Source organism: Oncorhynchus gorbuscha, unplaced genomic scaffold, assembly GCF_021184085.1.
Source record: "Oncorhynchus gorbuscha isolate QuinsamMale2020 ecotype Even-year unplaced genomic scaffold, OgorEven_v1.0 Un_scaffold_2184, whole genome shotgun sequence".
Classification (NCBI taxonomy): domain Eukaryota; kingdom Metazoa; phylum Chordata; class Actinopteri; order Salmoniformes; family Salmonidae; genus Oncorhynchus; species Oncorhynchus gorbuscha.
In genome coordinates, this window is record NW_025746758.1 from 40,001 (window position 1) to 57,100 (window position 17,100).

The 17,100-nt window shown below is 41.2% G+C and overlaps 1 protein-coding gene across 1 annotated transcript in view; it reads left to right on the forward strand.

The window, feature by feature from the left end:
• Window positions 1-17,100, forward strand: part of LOC124025122 (transmembrane protein 114-like) — a 43,875-nt gene that overhangs the window by 1,670 nt on the left and 25,105 nt on the right. The window contains exon 2 of the mRNA XM_046338785.1: window positions 1,605-1,682. Within this exon, the coding sequence (XP_046194741.1) occupies window positions 1,605-1,682 (78 nt within the window). The remainder of the gene's footprint in view (window positions 1-1,604; window positions 1,683-17,100) is intronic.

The following is a 17,100-nucleotide window of genomic DNA, read 5'->3' on the forward strand; positions in this document are numbered from 1 at the left end:
CAGACATTCTATTATCAGACATTCTATTATCAGACATTCTATTATCAGAGATTATATTATCAGACATTATATTATCAGACATTCTATTATCAGACATTCTATTATCAGACATTCTATTATCAGACATTATATTATCAGACATTCTATTATCAGACATTCTATTATCAGACATTATATTATCAGACATTCTATTATCAGACATTCTATTATCAGACATTCTATTATCAGAGATTATATTATCAGACATTCTATTATCAGACATTCTATTATCAGACATTATATTATCAGACATTATATTATCAGACATTCTATTATCAGACATTCTATTATCAGACATTCTATTATCAGAGATTATATTATCAGACATTCTATTATCAGATATTCTATTACCAGACATTATATTATCAGACATTATATTATCAGACATTCTATTATCAGACATTCTATTATCAGACATTATATTATCAGACATTATATTATCACACATTATATTGAGCCCCAGGTCTCTTTTACAAATAAAACCCTTTTCTCTGCTGTTCTGTTCTTTAGTCCTTGTCCTGTGCAAGTGTTTTGTTCCAACCCAGCACTAATACAGCTGATTCAACTTATTAGACTTATCGTAACGACATTGATTACGTGGAACAGGTGTATTAGTACTGGGCTGGAACAAAAACAGTCAATGTAACAATGTCATAACATAAAACTCAACCTAGGCTAGGACTGCTGTGGTGTTTCGAAACAGACTGACATCCAGGCTAGGACTGCTGTGGTGTTTAGAAACAGACTGACATCCAGGCTAGGACTGCTGTGGTGTTTTGAAACAGACTGACATCCAGGCTAGGACTGCTGTGGTGTTTAGAAACAGACTGACATCCAGGCTAGGACTGCTGTGGTGTTTAGAAACAGACTGACATCCAGGCTAGGACTGCTGTGGTGTTTAGAAACAGACTGGGAGGGAAATGAGGGGGAGGAGATGAGGGGAGGGGAGGAGATGAGAGGAGATGAGGAGATGAGGGAGAGGAGATGAGGGGGAGGAGATGAGGGGGAGGAGATGAGGGAGAGGAGATGAGGGAGAGGAGATGAGGGGGAGGAGATGAGGGAGAGGAGAATAGGGGGAGGAGATGAGGGGAGGAGATGAGGGAGAGGAGATGAGGGAGAGGAGATGAGGGGGAGGAGATGAGGGAGAGGAGATGAGGGAGAGGAGATGAGGGGGAGGAGATGAGGGAGAGGAGAATAGGGGGAGGAGATGAGGGAGAGGAGATGAGGGGGAGGAGATGAGGGAGAGGAGAATAGGGGGAGGAGATGAGGGAGAGGAGATGAGGGAGAGGAGATGAGGGAGAAGAGATGAGGGGAGGAGAATAGGGGGAGAAGATGAGGGGGAGGAGATGAGGGGCGGAGATGAGGGGGAGGAGAATAGGGGGAGAAGATGGGGGGGAGATGAGGGAGGGAGGGAGGATATGAGGGGGAGGAGATGAGGGGCGGAGATGAGGGGGAGGAGAATAGGGGGAGGGGATGAGGGAGGGAGGGGATGAGGGGGAGATGAGGGGGGGGTGAGGGAGGGAAGATGTGATTGGCTGATCCATGTGTTCTGTCTTCTCTCCCAGCCCAGAAGCTCTGTCAGCCATTCGTCAACCCGTTTGAAGGCGGACAAAACCTCACAGACTCTTACAGACAACTTTTAAGTAAGAACAGTTACAGTAACTAAAGCACTTATCGTTATCATCATCTTCATCATTACCATGGTTACCACCTTTTGGGCAGTATTTTGCTGTGTGTTAATGTAAGATATATTGGTGAGTATTTAGCCGTGTTTAAATGTAAGATATATTGGTGAGTATTTAGCCGGGTTTAAATGTAAGAATTTTAAAATTTTTAAATTTTACATTTATTTGTACAAATTATAACAAATTGTAAGGCTAAAATGTCTTGAGTCAATAAGTATTCAACGCCGTTGTTATGGAAACGCCTAAATAAGTTCAGGAGTAAAAAATGTGCTTAACAAGTCACAGAATAAGTTGCATGGACTCACTGTGTGTAATAATAGTGTTTAACATAATTTTTTAATGACTACCTCATCTTTGTACCCCACACATACAATTATCTCTTATGTCCCTCAGTCAAGCAGTGAATTACAAACACAGATTCAACCACAAAGATCAGGAAGGTTTTCCAATGTTTAACAAAGTAAGGCACCTATTGGTTGATGGGTAAAAATGATAAAAGCAGACATTGAAAATCCCCTTTTGAGCCTCTGGTGAAGTTAATAATTACACTTTGGATGGTGTATCAATACACCCAATCAATACAACTCAGTTGCCGGAGAGACCCATGGTGACTTTAAAACATGGCTGTGATAGGAGAACACTGAGGATGGATCAACAACATTATAGTTACTCCTCAATACTAACCTCACTGACAGAGTTTAATGGCTGTGATAGGAGAACACTGAGGATGGATCAACTACATTATAGTTACTCCTCAATACTAACCTCACTGACAGAGTTTAATGGCTGTGATAGGAGAACACTGAGGATGGATCAACAACATTGTAGTTACTCCACAATACTAACCTAACTGACAGAGTTTAATGGCTGTGATAGGAGAACACTGAGGATGGATCAACAACATTGTAGTTACTCCACAATACTAACCTAACTGACAGAGTTTAATGGCTGTGACAGGAGAACACTGAGGATGGATCAACAACATTGTAGTTACTCCACAATACTAACCTCACTGACAGAGTTTAATGGCTGTGATAGGAGAACACTGAGGATGGATCAACAACATTGTAGTTACTCCACAATACTAACCTAACTGACAGAGTGAAAAGAAGGAAGCCTGTACAGAATAAAAACATGGATCCTGTTCGCAACAAGGAACGAAAGTAAAAAAAAACTGCAAATAATGGGGCAAAGAAATTAACTTTATGTCCTGAACACAAAGTTTTGTGTTTGAGGCAAATCCAATACAACTCATTACTGAGTATCACTCTCCATATTTTCAAGCATAGTGGTGGCTGCATCATGTTATGGGTATACTTGTCATAGTTAAGGGCTGGAGAGTTTTTCCAGATAACAAAAAAAACATGATAAAATGGAGCTAAATCCTCAAAGGAAAACTTGGCTCTGTCTGTTTTCCACCAGACACGGACTTGAATACACCAATAACCTCAAGGCCAAATCTACACTGGTGTTGTTTACAAAGAAGACGGCAAATGTTCCTGAGTGGCTGAGTTACAGTTTTGACTCAGATCTACTTGAAAAGCCATGGCAAGTCCGGAAAATGGTTGTCGAGCAACGATCCACATCCAATTTGACAGAGATCGAAGAATTTTGATATGAATTTTGGGGATGGTATTGAACAATCCATGTATTCTATTATCAGACATTCTATTATCAGACATTCTATTATCAGACATTCTATTATCAGACATTCTATTATCAGACATTCTATTATCAGACATTCTATTATCAGACATTCTATTATCAGACATTCTATTATCAGACATTCTATTATCAGACATTCTACTATCAGACATTCTATTATCAGACATTCTATTATCAGACATTCTATTATCAGACATTCTATTATCAGACATTCTATCATCAGACATTCTATTATCAGACATTCTATCATCAGACATTCTATTATCAGACATTCTATTATCAGACATTCTATTATCAGACATTCTATTATCAGACATTCTATTATCAGACATTCTATTATCAGACATTCTATTATCAGACATTCTATTATCAGACATTCTATTATCAGACATTCTATTATCAGACATTCTATTATCAGACATTCTATTATCAGACATTCTATTGTCAGACATTCTATTATCAGACATTCTATTATCAGACATTCTATTATCAGACATTCTATCATCAGACATTCTATCATCAGACATTCTATCATCAGACATTCTATTATCAGACATTCTATTATCAGACATTCTATTATCAGACATTCTATTATCAGACATTCTATTATCAGACATTCTATTATCAGACATTCTATTATTAGAGATTCTATTATCAGACATTCTATTATCAGACATTCTATTATCAGACATTCTATTATCAGACATTCTGTTATCAGACATTCTATTATCAGACATTCTATTATCAGACATTCTATTGTCAGACATTCTATTATCAGACATTCTATTATCAGACATTCTATCATCAGACATTCTATCATCAGACATTCTATCATCAGACATTCTATTATCAGACATTCTATTATCAGACATTCTATTATCAGACATTCTATTATCAGACATTCTATTATCAGACATTCTATTATTAGAGATTCTATTATCAGACATTCTATTATCAGACATTCTATTATCAGACATTCTGTTATCAGACATTCTATTATCAGACATTCTATTATCAGATATTCTATTATCAGACATTCTATTATCAGACATTCTATTATCATACATTATATTATCAGACATTCTATTATCAGACATTCTATTATCATGTATTCTATTATCAGATATTATATTGTCAGACATTATATTATCAGACATTCTATTATCAGACATTCTATTATCAGACATTCTATTATTAGAGATTTATCCAGAAACACTCACAGCTGTAATCGCTGCCAAATGTGCTTCTACAAAACACTTTATTTTATTTAACCTTTATTTAACCAGGCAAGTCAGTTAAGAACCAATTCTTATTTTCAATGACGGCCTGGGAACAGTGGGTTAACTGCCTGTTCAACACTACATGACAACAACATGGTAGCAACACTACATGACAACACAGCGTGGTAGCAACACTACATGACAACACAGCGTGGTAGCAACGTGGTCCTTCTGTAGCTCAGTTGGTAGAGCATGGCGCTTGTAACGCCAGGGTAGTGGGTTCGATTCCCGGGACCACCCATACGTAGAATGTATGCACACATGACTGTAAGTCGCTTTGGATAAAAGCGTCTGCTAAATGGCATATATATATATATACTACATGACAACACAGCGTGGTAGCAACACTACATGACAACACAGCATGGTAGCAACACTACATGACGACTCAGCGTGGTTGCAACACTACATGACAACACAGCGTGGTAGCAACACTACATGACAACACAGCATGGTAGCAACACTACATGACAACACAGCATGGTAGCAACACTACATGACAACACAGCATGGTAGCAACACAACATGGTAGCAGGATAAAACATGGTACTAACATTATTGAGCACAGCCAACAGCACAAAGGGCAAGAAGGTAGAGACAACAATAGATCACACACAGCAGCCACAACTGTCAGTATGAGTGTCCATGACTGAGTCTTTGAATAAAGAGATTGAGATAAAAACTGTTCAGTTTGAGTGTTTGTTGCAGCTCGTTCCAGTCGCTGGCTGCAGCGAACTGAAAAGACGAGCGACCAGGGATGTGTGTGCTTTGGGGACCTTTAACAGAATGCGACGGTCAGAACGGGTGTTGTATTGACTCAGAGGTGTGAATACATAGGTATGTAAATGAGATATTTCTGTATTTAATTTTCAATACATTTGTGAACATTACTTAAAACACCATGTTGTGCGTAAATAGGTGAGAAAAAAATCCATTCAATCCATTTTGAAATCAGGTTGTAACACAACAAAATGTGGAATAGGTCAAGGGGTGTGAATACTTCCTGAAGGCTCTGTATCACAGTCAAGGGGTGTGAATACTTCCTGAAGGCTCTGTATCACAGTCAAGGGGTGTGAATACTTCCTGAAGGCTCTGTATCACAGTCAAGGGGTGTGAATACTTCCTGAAGGCTCTGTATCACAGTCAAGTGGTGTGAATACTTCCTGAAGGCTCTGTATCACAGTCATATCAAGTTCATTTTTCATCAAAGTTACTATCAGCATAGTCAGTGCCAGTAAGGGGGGGGGGGACGTCAAGTGTGAGTGTTAAACAATGTCAAACCCAACACTTGGCCCCTAAGCACATTATCGAGTGGACACTTGCTGTTGTGTTCGATAGTGATTCATTTAATTTTTTATTTAACTAGGCAAGTCAGTTAAGAACAAATTCTTATTTACAATGACGGCCTAGGAACAGTGGGTTAACTGGTCTAGGAACAGTGGGTTAACTGGTCTAGGAACAGTGGGTTAACTGGTCTAGGAACAGTGGGTTAACTGGTCTAGGAACAGTGGGTTAACTGGTCTAGGAACAGTGGGTTAACTGGTCTAGGAACAGTGGGTTAACTGGTCTAGGAACAGTGGGTTAACTGGTCTAGGAACAGTGGGTTAACTGGTCTAGGAACAGTGGGTTAACTGGTCTAGGAACAGTGGGTTAACTGGTCTAGGAACAGTGGGTTAACTGGTCTAGGAACAGTGGGGTTAACTGGTCTAGGAACAGTGGGTTAACTGGTCTAGGAACAGTGGGTTAACTGGTCTAGGAACAGTGGGGTTAACTGGTCTAGGAACAGTGGGGTTAACTGGTCTAGGAACAGTGGGTTAACTGGTCTAGGAACAGTGGGTTAACTGGTCTAGGAACAGTGGGTTAACTGGTCTAGGAACAGTGGGTTAACTGGTCTAGGGAATGGTGGGTTAACTGGTCTAGGAACAGTGGGTTAACTGGTCTAGGAACAGTGGGTTAACTGGTCTAGGAACAGTGGGTTAACTGGTCTAGGAACAGTGGGTTAACTGGTCTAGGGAACGGTGGGTTAACTGGTCTAAGGAACAGTGGGTTAACTGGTCTAGGAACAGTGGGTTAACTGGTCTAGGAACAGTGGGTTAACTGGTCTAGGAACAGTGGGTTAACTGGTCTAGGAACAGTGGGTTAACTGGTCTAGGAACAGTGGGTTAACTGGCCTAGGAACAGTGGGTTAACTGCCTTGTTCAGGGGCAGAACAACAGATTTGTTCAGATTGACGGCCTACCAGAAGGCAATAAGGCCTCCTGAGGGGACGGGGCATTAAATAAATGTATATAGGACAAAACACACATCACCACAAGGGACCACTTGAGTCTACAACTTTTATTTTATTGTTTATTTAACCTTTATTTAAATAGGCAAGTCAGTTAAGAACAAATTCTTAATTATAATGACGGCCTCCCAGAAGACAAAAGACCTCCTGTGGGAACAGGGGCTGGGATTCAAATATAAATAATCAAATAAAAAACATATAAATATAGGACAGAACACACATCACAACAAGAGAGACAACACAACACTGCATAAAGAGAGACCTAAAACAACAACATAACATGGTAGCAACACTACATGACAACACAGCATGGTAGCAACACTACATGACAACACAGCGTGTTAGCAACACTACATGACAACACAGCATGGTAGCAACACTACATGACAACACAGCATGGTAGCAACACTACATGACAACACAGCATGGTAGCAACACTACATGACAACACAGCGTGGTAGCAACACTACATGACAACAACACGGTAGCAACACAATATAACAACAACATAACAAGGCAGCAACACTACATGACAACACAGCGTGGCAGCAACACTACATGACAACACAGCGTGGTAGCAACACTACATGACAACAACATAACAAGGCAGCAACACTACATGACAACACAGCGTGGCAGCAACACTACATGACAACACAGCGTGGTAGCAACACTACATGACAACACAGCGTGGTAGCAACACTACATGACAACAACATGGTAGCAACACTACATGACAACAACATAACAAGGCAGCAACACTACATGACAACACAGCGTGGCAGCAACACTACATGACAACACAGCGTGGCAGCAACACAACATGACAACACAGCGTGGCAGCAACACTACATGACAACAACATGGCAGCAACACTACATGACAACAACATGGTAGCAACACAGCGTGGCACCAACACTACATGACAACACAGCATGGTAGCAACACTACATGACAACACAGCATGGTAGCACCACAATATAACAACAACATAACAAGGCAGCAACACTACATGACAACACAGCGTGGTAGCAACACAATATAACAACAACATAACAAGGCAGCAACACTACATGACAACACAGCGTGGTAGCAACACTACATGACAACACAGCATGGTAGCAACACTACATGACAACACAGCATGGTAGCAACACTACATGACAACACAGCATGGTAGCAACACTACATGACAACACAGCATGGTAGCAACACTACATGACAACACAGCATGGTAGCAACACTACATGACAACACAGCATGGTAGCAACACTACATGACAACACAGCATGGTAGCAACACTACATGACAACACAGCATGGTAGCAACACTACATGACAACACAGCATGGTAGCAACACTACATGGCAACACAGCATGGTAGCAACACTACATGACAACACAGCGTGGTAGCAACACTACATGACAACACAGCACGGTAGCAACACAATATAACAACAACATAACAAGGCAGCAACACTACATGACAACACAGCGTGGTAGCAACACTACATGACAACACAGCGTGGCAGCAACACTACATGACAACACAGCATGGTAGCAACACTACATGACAACACAGCATGGTAGCAACACAATATAACAAGGCAGCAACACTACATGACAACACAGCGTGGTAGCAACACTACATGACAACACAGCGTGGTAGCAACACTACATGACAACACAGCGTGGTAGCAACACTACATGACAACACAGCGTGTTAGCAACACTACATAACAACACAGCGTGGTAGCAACACTACATGACAACACAGCGTGGTAGCAACACTACATGACAACACAGCATGGTAGCAACACTACATGACAACACAGCATGGTAGCAACACCACATGACAACACAGCGTGGTATCAACACATGACAACACAGCATGGTAGCAACACTACATGACAACACAGCATGGTAGCAACACTACATGACAACACAGCGTGGTATCAACACATGACAACACAGCGTGGTAGCAACACTACATGACAACACAGCATGGTAGCAACACTACATGACAACACAGCGTGGTATCAACACATGACAACACAGCATGGTAGCAACACTACATGACAACAACATGGTAGCAACACTACATGACAACACAGCGTGGTAGCAACACTACATGACAACACAGCGTGGTAGCAACGTGGTCCTTCTGTAGCTCAGTTGGTAGAGCATGGCGCTTGTAACGCCAGGGTAGTGGGTTCGATTCCCGGGACCACCCATACGTAGAATGTATGCACACATGACTGTAAGTCGCTTTGGATAAAAGCGTCTGCTAAATGGCATATATATATATATACTACATGACAACACAGCGTGGTAGCAACACTACATGACAACACAGCATGGTAGCAACACTACATGACGACTCAGCGTGGTTGCAACACTACATGACAACACAGCGTGGTAGCAACACTACATGACAACACAGCATGGTAGCAACACTACATGACAACACAGCATGGTAGCAACACTACATGACAACACAGCATGGTAGCAACACAACATGGTAGCAGGATAAAACATGGTACTAACATTATTGAGCACAGCCAACAGCACAAAGGGCAAGAAGGTAGAGACAACAATAGATCACACACAGCAGCCACAACTGTCAGTATGAGTGTCCATGACTGAGTCTTTGAATAAAGAGATTGAGATAAAAACTGTTCAGTTTGAGTGTTTGTTGCAGCTCGTTCCAGTCGCTGGCTGCAGCGAACTGAAAAGACGAGCGACCAGGGATGTGTGTGCTTTGGGGACCTTTAACAGAATGCGACGGTCAGAACGGGTGTTGTATTGACTCAGAGGTGTGAATACATAGGTATGTAAATGAGATATTTCTGTATTTAATTTTCAATACATTTGTGAACATTACTTAAAACACCATGTTGTGCGTAAATAGGTGAGAAAAAAATCCATTCAATCCATTTTGAAATCAGGTTGTAACACAACAAAATGTGGAATAGGTCAAGGGGTGTGAATACTTCCTGAAGGCTCTGTATCACAGTCAAGGGGTGTGAATACTTCCTGAAGGCTCTGTATCACAGTCAAGGGGTGTGAATACTTCCTGAAGGCTCTGTATCACAGTCAAGGGGTGTGAATACTTCCTGAAGGCTCTGTATCACAGTCAAGTGGTGTGAATACTTCCTGAAGGCTCTGTATCACAGTCATATCAAGTTCATTTTTCATCAAAGTTACTATCAGCATAGTCAGTGCCAGTAAGGGGGGGGGGGACGTCAAGTGTGAGTGTTAAACAATGTCAAACCCAACACTTGGCCCCTAAGCACATTATCGAGTGGACACTTGCTGTTGTGTTCGATAGTGATTCATTTAATTTTTTATTTAACTAGGCAAGTCAGTTAAGAACAAATTCTTATTTACAATGACGGCCTAGGAACAGTGGGTTAACTGGTCTAGGAACAGTGGGTTAACTGGTCTAGGAACAGTGGGTTAACTGGTCTAGGAACAGTGGGTTAACTGGTCTAGGAACAGTGGGTTAACTGGTCTAGGAACAGTGGGTTAACTGGTCTAGGAACAGTGGGTTAACTGGTCTAGGAACAGTGGGTTAACTGGTCTAGGAACAGTGGGTTAACTGGTCTAGGAACAGTGGGTTAACTGGTCTAGGAACAGTGGGTTAACTGGTCTAGGAACAGTGGGTTAACTGGTCTAGGAACAGTGGGGTTAACTGGTCTAGGAACAGTGGGTTAACTGGTCTAGGAACAGTGGGTTAACTGGTCTAGGAACAGTGGGGTTAACTGGTCTAGGAACAGTGGGGTTAACTGGTCTAGGAACAGTGGGTTAACTGGTCTAGGAACAGTGGGTTAACTGGTCTAGGAACAGTGGGTTAACTGGTCTAGGAACAGTGGGTTAACTGGTCTAGGGAATGGTGGGTTAACTGGTCTAGGAACAGTGGGTTAACTGGTCTAGGAACAGTGGGTTAACTGGTCTAGGAACAGTGGGTTAACTGGTCTAGGAACAGTGGGTTAACTGGTCTAGGGAACGGTGGGTTAACTGGTCTAAGGAACAGTGGGTTAACTGGTCTAGGAACAGTGGGTTAACTGGTCTAGGAACAGTGGGTTAACTGGTCTAGGAACAGTGGGTTAACTGGTCTAGGAACAGTGGGTTAACTGGTCTAGGAACAGTGGGTTAACTGGCCTAGGAACAGTGGGTTAACTGCCTTGTTCAGGGGCAGAACAACAGATTTGTTCAGATTGACGGCCTACCAGAAGGCAATAAGGCCTCCTGAGGGGACGGGGCATTAAATAAATGTATATAGGACAAAACACACATCACCACAAGGGACCACTTGAGTCTACAACTTTTATTTTATTGTTTATTTAACCTTTATTTAACCAGGCAAGTCAGTTAAGAACCAATTCTTATTTTCAATGACGGCCTGGGAACAGTGGGTTAACTGCCTGTTCAGGGGCAGAACGACAGATTTGTACCTTGTCAGCTCAGGGGTTTGAACTTGCAACCTTCCGGTTACTAGTCCAACGCTCTAACCACTAGGCTACCCTGCCGCCTCTACACTCTAACCACTAGGCTACCCTTCCGCCTCTACACTCTAACCACTAGGCTACACTGCCCCCTCTACACTCTAACCACTAGGCTACCCTGCCGCCTCTACACTCTAACCACTAGGCTACCCTTCCGCCTCTACACTCTAACCACTAGGCTACACTGCCCCCTCTACACTCTAACCACTAGGCTACCCTGCCACCTCTACACTCTAACCACTAGGCTACCTGCCACCTCTACACTCTAACCACTAGGCTACCCTGCCACCTCTACACTCTAACCACTAGGCTACCCTGCCGCCTCTACACTCTAACCACTAGGCTACCCTACCACCTCTACACTCTAACCACTAGGCTACCCTACCACCTCTACACTCTAACCACTAGGCTACCTGTCGCCTCTACACTCTAACCACTAGGCTACCCTACCACCTCTACATTCTAACCACTAGGCTACCTACCACCTCTACACTCTAACCACTAGGCTACCTACCACCTCGACACTCTAACCACTAGGCTACCCTGCCACCTCGACACTCTAACCACTAGGCTACCTGCCGCCCTAAAGTGGTTTAGTCAAAAGGAGCATTGATGACCCATCTGACACTTTTGCGAGCAAGCCAGGTACTAATATACCTTGAAGCATGACTCACTTGCTATAAAACATGGGCACCGGGGACCTGCAGCAGACACAAGACACACACTCTGATAGACAGTGAGAAAGTTGTAAAAACAAAAACGACATCTCTACTCCTGCACAAAATATGTGTAAGTATATCGGTCACCAGTGATTCCATCAGCTGAGTTAGCTTGTTGTAGCCTGTCGTCTGCTAGCTACTGTAGCTCCACTGACAAACACAGTCAACTAATGATGTTGGGCTGAACAGCATGCAGCGTGTTACTTAATGTAGGATAGTTTGACAGCTTGCTGATGAAGTTGTAGACATGTTCCCAGCAGTCAGTCCGTATTACAGCCTGTTTCCAAAACACCACTCTGTAGAGTCTAATATACTGTCTCAACAAAACACCACTCTGTAGATTCCAATATACAAAACACCACTCTGTAGAGTCTAATATACTGTCTCAACAAAACACCACTCTGTAGAGTCCAATATACAAAACACCACTCTGTAGAGTCTAATATACTGTCTCAACAAAACACCACTCTGTAGAGTCCAATATACAAAACACCACTCTGTAGAGTCTAATATACTGTCTCAACAAAACACCACTCTGTAGAGTCCAATATACAAAACACCACTCTGTAGAGTCTAATATACTGTCTCAACAAAACACCACTCTGTAGAGTCCAATATACAAAACACCACTCTGTAGAGTCTAATATACTGTCTCAACAAAACACCACTCTGTAGAGTCCAATATACAAAACACCACTCTGTAGAGTCTAATATACTGTCTCAACAAAACACCACTCTGTAGAGTCCAATATACAAAACACCACTCTGTAGAGTCCAATATACAAAACACCACTCTATAGAGTCCTGTATACTGTCTTAACAAAACACCACTCTGTAGAGTCCAATATACAAAACACCACTCTGTAGAGTCTAATATACAAAACACCACTCTGTAGAGTCCAATATACAAAACACCACTCTGTAGAGTCTAATATACTGTCTCAACAAAACACCACTCTATAGAGTCCTGTATAATTTCTTAACAAAACACCACTCTGTAGAGTCCAATTTACAAAACACCACTCTGTAGAGTCTAATATACTGTCTCAACAAAACACCACTCTATAGAGTCCTGTATACTTTCTTAACAAAACACCACTCTGTAGAGTCCAATATACAAAACACCACTCTGTAGAGTCTAATATACTGTCTCAACAAAACACCACTCTATAGAGTCCTGTATACTGTCTTAACAAAACACCACTCTGTAGAGTCTAATATACTGTCATAACAAAACACCACTCTGTAGAGTCTAATATACTGTCTTATCAAAACACCACTCTGTAGAGTCTAATATACTGTCTTACCAAAACACCACTCTGTAGAGTCTAATATACTGTCTTATCAAAACACCACTCTGTAGAGTCTAATATACTGTCATAACAAAACACCACTCTGTAGAGTCTAATATACTGTCTTATCAAAACACCACTCTGTAGAGTCTAATATACTGTCTTACCAAAACACCACTCTGTAGAGTCTAATATACTGTCTTATCAAAACACCACTCTGTAGATTCTAATATACTGTCTTATCAAAACACCACTCTGTAGATTCTAATATACTGTCTTATCAAAACACCACTCTGTAGAGTCTAATATACTGTCTTATCAAAACACCACTCTGTAGATTCTAATATACTGTCTTAACAAAACACCAGTCGATAGAGTCTAATATACTGTCTTACCAAAACACCACTCTGTAGAGTCTAATATACCGTCTTAACAAAACACCACTCTGTAGAGTCTAATATACTGTCTTATCAAAACACCACTCTGTAGAGTCTAATATACTGTCTTATCAAAACACCACTCTGTAGAGTCTAATATACCGTCTTAACAAAACACCACTCTGTAGAGTCTAATATACTGTCTTATCAAAACATCACTCTGTAGAGTCTAATATACTGTCTTATCAAAACACCACTCTGTAGAGTCTAATATACCGTCTTAACAAAACACCACTCTGTAGAGTCTAATATACCGTCTTAACAAAACACCACTCTGTAGAGTCTAATATACCGTCTTATCAAAACACCAGTCTGTAGTGTCAGCTAACACCACAAACTGTAAAGGTCTCTCCAGAGAGGCCCGTAGACACACCCCTCATCCAATAAGATGACGAAAAGGTCGCCCTTTGTGATGCAGACAGTGGAGGTGGGCAAACCCATTACTCATGATGTACAAGAGAAAATGAGCAGCGGCTCAGTGTTTGCTTCTATAGGCAGTTTGTGGACTTAGCTGATATTAACAGCTGAGGCTGCTGGCGCCTTCATACGCACTCCTGGTCTACGTTCCAAAATGGCACCCTATTCCCTATATAGAGCACTATTTTAACCAGGGACCATAAGGGCTCTGGTCGGAAGTAGTGCACTACATCGTAAAAAGTGTGCCATTCGGGATGCACACCTTCATTACAGGAGGAAAGCAGTAGACAGTGACTGAACCCCCAGTTACACTCCTTAATAATACAACTCTTTCCTGAGCTCACAGCATGTGTTTCTATTGAGTTATTGATCCAAGGCTCCCTGTCCATAACACCTCCAACAGCCCAAACCAAGGTCCTTTATAGACCGGAGTTTTCCAGGCAAGAAACACAGTCTGAAGAAGATGAAGAAGAAGAAGAAGAAGAAGAAGAAGAAAATTCCCTTGTTTCCCGGATTTCCTGCTTATTCCAATCGTCATTTCATGGCTCAGGCGCCATTAGCTTCTCCTGGTCGACGGTGCCGCCGTACGACAGGGAGTCACACAGCTCCTTAGCCTGCACTTCCTAGTGGACGGAGAGGAGGGACAGCTGTCTTCACAGAGCACACGCTGCCTGAGCTGCAGATCGATAGCTCTTTTCATAGAGATCTTCTCTATTTCAACCATTTTATACTTATGATGTAAGTAAGTGACTTACTAAAAAAATCTACGTCATTTTTTTTTCTTTTTTTACAATTCTCTCAATCCCTTCTTTATTAATCTCTCTGCTTATTGAAGATTAATTAACCTATATTTTAACATGACAATCATTTCGGGTGTTATCCCGAAGAGATCTGGAGAGCGGCACACTCTACATAAAGGAGGAGGTCCTTTTGAGTGGACGAAAGTTATCTCTAACTTATTAGTATATTATATAACTTTAAATTGGACAATAGTTATCTCAACTTTCCAAAGTTTTGCTTAGATGATAACAAAACATTGTGCTAACTTATTTGTAGACCTTTTCTGAGGCATTTTGACAAGATTTACCATCACATTCTCATTCAAAACATTGTGCTAACTTATTTGTAGACCTTTTCTGAGGCATTTTGACACGGTTTACCATTACATTCTCATTCAAAAAGCTGGCTAAGGCCTGGATCAGCCTTCTTGCAAGTGGTTTGAGAATGGTCTGTCTAATAGTGTGTCAAGTTTAGTTTCCTGGCTATTACAGAAGGTGTACAGCAGGGGTCTGTATTGGGACCTGCTCTGTTTAATATTTATAATCAATACCATTGGTCTATCTGTTAAAACCTGTTTAATAGGCCACAATGTGTGATTTTTAAGTGTGTCAAGTTTAGTTTCCTGGCTATTACAGAAGGTGTACAGCAGGGGTCTGTATTGGGACCTGCTCTGTTTAATATTTATAATCAATACCATTGGTCTATCTGTTAAAACCTGTTTAATAGGCCACAATGTGTGATTTTTAAGTGTGTCAAGTTTAGTTTCCTGGCTATTAAAGAAGGTGTACAGCAGGGGTCTGTATTGGGACCTGCTCTGTTTAATATTTATAATCAATAACATTGGTCTATCTGTTAAAACATTTTTATATTCATCTGTATGCAGATGACACTGTGATGTATGCCAATGACCTCACTGTTGCTCAGGCAGAGTTAGAGTTGCAATCTGACCTCGTTACCTTACAGAAAGCCCGGGTTGGTTTGAAAATGTGTACTTAATAATGTGTTCGAAAGGCTAAAGATGGACTACATATTTATTCATTGGTTGGTTCTCCCATCGGTCAGGTTTCCGCCTGTACATATATGGGTATTTGATTTGACAAAGATTGAATGTTTAAAAAAAGAAGGATTATCTAGTTAAAAAGCTCAAATTTAATGTGGGCCTGAGTTTAAAAATAAATACATATTGCCTCTCCCTAATAGTAGGAAGCAGATTGTACAGTCAACTTTCCTGCCGGTTCCTGACTATGGTGAAACTATTTACCAGATTGCAGCAGCCACTACTCCTTCGGATGCCTCCTAGCATAGAGCCCTTTGCTTTATCACTGGTGACAGGTGCTTTATCACAAGGTGACAGTTTTAAAACTCACCACTGTATCCTGTATCAAAAGGTTGGCTGGTCCTCATTAAAGTCCCATAGATTACTTCATTATTCCCTTTACTGCACAAGCTGTTGACTATAAAAACAGTACATTAGTCAACAGGCTTTGTTATCAAAAGGTTGGCTGGACCTGCTTCTTCTACCTCTTGGTTAGTACATTTACATTAGTTAGGAATGAGTTAATTCATCTACCCCTTTGATCAGTACATTAGTCAACAAGCTTTGTTAGGAATGAGTTAATTCAACCCCTTGGTCAGTACATTAAATCAGTACATTAGTCAACAAGCTTTGTTAGGCTTGACCTGCTTCTTCTACCCCTTGGTTAGTACATTAGTCAACAAGCTTTGTTAGGAATGAGTTAATTCATCTACCCCTTGATCAGTACATTAGTCAACAGGCTTGACCTGCTTTGTACATTTCAACAAGCTTTGTTAGGAATGAGTTAATTCATCTACCCCTTGGTTAGTACATTAGTCAACAAGCTTTGTTAGGAATGAGTTAATTCATCTACCTTGATCAGTACTTCAGTACATTAGTCAACAAGCTTTGTTAGGAATGAGTTAATTCATCTACCCCTTGATCAGTACATTAGTCAACAAGCTTTGTTAGGAATG